The sequence below is a fragment of the Glycine max genome, chromosome 5 (assembly GCF_000004515.6).
Source record: "Glycine max cultivar Williams 82 chromosome 5, Glycine_max_v4.0, whole genome shotgun sequence".
Taxonomy (NCBI): domain Eukaryota; kingdom Viridiplantae; phylum Streptophyta; class Magnoliopsida; order Fabales; family Fabaceae; genus Glycine; species Glycine max.
The window spans coordinates 28568256-28572507 of NC_038241.2; the positions used below are offsets into that span (position 1 = coordinate 28568256).

Sequence of the window (4252 nt, forward strand, 5' to 3'; positions counted from 1 at the left end):
TAGATAAAAAATTATTAGTATTTTAAATTAATTATTTCAAAATTTAAAAGTTAATGAAACACAAACATTGTTAATGAAAAATTGAAAAAAGAGTCAACAAAATTTTTCAAAAATATAAATGATCAAAATAAGACTTTTAAAATTTAATGTATAAAAAACAAAAAAGTGATATTTAACTTTTTTATTACTATTAAAAAAACTACTATTGATCTTATGATGCATGACCAAAAAAAAGATCGATCTTAAATTTTTATAGTTTATACATCTATTTTAACTCTTCACCACCAGATCATCAAGTGAGAATTGATGGTTTTATAAACATGTAATGCTATATTTTTTTTACAATATCTTTTTATTTATATTTTTTATTTTGTATAGAAAAATACATCAAATAAAAGAATAACATATTCATTACTTAATAATATAGAAAATAATACAGTACTCTGTTAACTAATAAATAAAAGAATTAGCATAGCATATTGTATATAGATTTAAAATTATTCTTTATAAACAAAGGGAATGATGAAAATAATTAATAATACATGTCACATAACCGTCGTGGTATGCGTAAAAAAGAAATACATTAACATAAATAGCTTGGGCCGCAAAAGCCTTCGCGGTCCATCCACGCTGCCACTAGTTCTAGTAGAACTGTAGAAGTAATAACTTGCAAGTCCCATCTGAATACGACAGGACACACAACAGAGGCGGCTATTCTTGCTTCCTTTGTTTATTTTTTGAAGTAATGACTCAACTCATTGAATTGAATCTCAATTACCTGAGTCACTTTGAGTAGAGCCTGACTTAAGCTCACATATATAATTGCTGTAAAGGATTGGTGTATTGATCTATTGAAAATGATTTATTTAGAGAAAAAATTATATTTAATTTTTATTTTGTATAATTTTTTTTAGTTAATGACAATCATATTTTATAAATGAAATTAATTTATGATTTAATGGATGAAAAGATATCCGTGATTTTTTCCTCAAGAAAAAAATATATAATTATTGTTTCAAGAAAGACAAATTTGGAGTGATTTTCATAACTTATAAAATACTGTAATTCATTGCTAACTCATCCAACTCATTATTCTTTTGACCTTAGAGGATTGGCCCGCTCATGTCACTAACATTCTATACATTATATGAATTAATTTTATTTATCCGCCGACGGTGACGACAAAATCCACGTTTGAATTTCTTCTATCAAGATTCAATTCAATTCATTCCCCCGGCTGCCTCATCTTCAAGTCGTTGGTCTTATTTGAAATTCAACCCAACAGTTACATTGTTTATTTGAATGCCGATAAAATTAATTTTAAATAGGATTAATTTTATAAAATTGATTTTAATTAAAATTAATTTTAAAGTGATGTAATTTAAATTTAAATATTTTATTATAAAATCAAGTTAAAGTAAAATTTAATATAAAATTTTGAATTCAACTTAAAATTAATTATGAATCTGAAATCAATTCTAAAATTTTCTCAAACATAAATTAAACATGTAAAAATATATCTAAAATTAATTTTAAACTTAAAATCAATAATATTTTAAGATCAAACCTAACACACACTTACTCTTGCCCACAATTCATTGCTCATACTCAAACTCAAAAAAAAAATCTATAAATACAACACACTAGTCAGTCTCAGCTTGTGATCGCAATTACATATAATAAAATTTTCAGGACTTTTCATCATGGAAGCCTATTCTAGTTCTTATTCCTCGTCATCCAATTCTTCATACTTGACCCAAAACAACCATGAGGACTCAAAAGGGTACGTGAAACAGCAAGTGTACCCTCTTCAAAATCACAATTCGTGGCTCCGTTCCGTGAGAAAGACACCAGCAAAGCCGTGGAAGAAGGCACCAGTGGCACCAATGCCACCAACACCGATCAAAGTTTACAAAGTGGACGCTATAAACTTCCGTGACGTGGTTCAGCAGCTCACAGGTGCACCCGAGCACGAGTCCCAGCAGCAGCATCTCCAAATCAAAATCGCACGTGCTGAATCTGCTGATGCTCCTAATGTGCCACCGAAGCAAAACCAATCAGGCGGAGACACGTGCGGTAAATGGTACCAGGAGTTTCTCTTAGGAATGAATTCTCCGGAGACTAATACTAATAATGATGGAGCAATGGCACCGGGTTTTCTAGGAATGAATTTGCTCTCACCAAATTCGTATAGTAATTTCTGTTTCTTTCCTCCTTTGAGCCCAAGCGGTGTCACCAGTTTGGAACCAGGGAAGGTTCTCTAGGCCTTTTTACAAGATTCTATATGCTATATTGATATGTACTTCTGTTCCATTTTCTACTTTGTTTTTTAGTTTGTTACTGTTATTACAGTTAAATTATTAATCGGAAAACCTTCAACTTTTATTATCATTTTATGGGTAGTCAAATGCCGACAAAACAACAAATTTACTAACTGTTGCTACAAAATTTTATTGTCCCTTTAATGTAAACTTGTCCAACCGCCTTGATTATCTATATTTTTCTCTTCTGTTTCATGCTAAATGTTTTGTCTTATTTCCGGTCGCAATTTCGAAACTAAGTTAAGGAGTCGTTAATTATCTTGTTCTGATTTTGCTTGTTCTAAGAAGTGTTTATGGTGCGAATAGAAAAAAGCTATCACGAACTATTGATTATACAAATTCGAATTCGTGTCATGCAAAATTAATATTAATTAAAAGTGAATTTATAATAACGCGATTTATGTTGAACTTCCATTTACTATTAGTGTGTATGTAGACAAACACTCTACTATGCATCTCTTCCATTTCAATGAGAATCCCATCTTTTGCACAAAATAATCTAGAGATTCTCATTCCACACAATCATAAGTTTTTTTTTTTTTATAAAAAATCTGCCTTAAACATCACAACTTCCTTCCTTTTCTATTATGTTTCATCTCATTCAACAATTCATTGGTTACACCTTCTAGAGTTGCCTATTTTTTAACTAAAGTTCATTGAATATAGTAGTGTATGCATTATCTTCGTTCTCAAACATAGTATTTGTATCAGGGGACTGCTATTCCCACTACATCCATTGTTATTGTCACTACCATTTTTTTAAAATGATAGTGAAAATACGAAATTGGTCTTAAGGCGGTTTCCCCTAACCCCACCTTTTCCCCTTCCCTTCTCCATATGCCCAACCCTCTTCTTCTCACCCCCACCCTTTTCACTTCCTCTCATACGTCTTTTTCTCTTCCACTCTCGCATTCCTCCCCACATGTGCCTCTCTCTCCCACTCCCTATCATGGTGACAATTTTATGTCTTACCCTACTCAGGCGAAAGTGAAGCAGTACGTAGATAGGTCAGGGCTTAAGAGTTTGTTTGATGTGTGGTACATGTCCATGAATAAAGGCATAATCAATGCCTTTATCAAGAGATGGCATAGTGAGACCTCTTCCTTCCACCTTCAAGTTTAAGAGATGACCATCACCCTCAATGATGTGTCATGTCTTTTACATTTTCCTCTTTTGGGTTGTTTCCTTGATTACACAGACACAACCTACACCAGGATAGAAATCAAAGGTTTGTTGAGGTCAGAACTTGGTATTATGATGGACCAAGAGGAGATGTTGTGACGACAAACAACAATCGGGTGGCTCTGAGTTTGTTACATGAGTTGTATCACACCTACGTTGTTAGTGAGTCGTTAGTCTAGGCTACTACTGTGTATTTGTTGCATTTGCTCAGCAATACTATTTTTTCAAGAAGAGCGCGACGCATGTACACATCTACAACTTGTAGTACCTCAACGATCTAGATCGCAACCACAAGTACGCTTGGGGGGTAGCTGCGTTGGCTTATCTTTATGACCAGTTTTCATATGCGTGCAAGTATAACAATAAGTAGATGGAAGGTTATATGATGCTACTCATGGTATGATTTTTTTGTGTGTACATAATTGTTACTTAGTATTATATGACTCTAAAAGTATATTTCATGTTTTACTGGCATAGGTGTTTGAGCATCTGCCAACCATTCCTTGTAGTGATAAGGTTTTGGATTATGATCGTAAGAAGCAACTTGAAACTAGGTGGTTATTGTTGAGGGGTAACAATAAGGTTGTTAGGACCAAACAATTTGTTGGATCGGTTGTAAATGATTGATGTTGTTTGATCCCCATATGCATCACGCATAGACATCAAACCTTTTGAGGACTAGACATATACTACTTTGGCTACATTAGAGTTGGGACAGACATGGCATCGTATCTACCAAAGAGGGCTTT

At 33.0% G+C, this 4252-nt stretch overlaps 1 protein-coding gene across 1 annotated transcript; it reads left to right on the top strand.

Moving 5' to 3' along the window:
• Positions 1-1660: 1660 nt before the first annotated feature.
• LOC100500291 (VQ motif-containing protein) lies at positions 1661-2485 on the top strand. Its single transcript, NM_001248989.3, has one exon. The coding sequence runs from the start codon at positions 1704-1706 to the stop codon at positions 2262-2264; it is 561 nt and encodes a 186-aa protein (NP_001235918.2). The 5' UTR covers positions 1661-1703; the 3' UTR covers positions 2265-2485.
• Positions 2486-4252: the final 1767 nt, after the last annotated feature.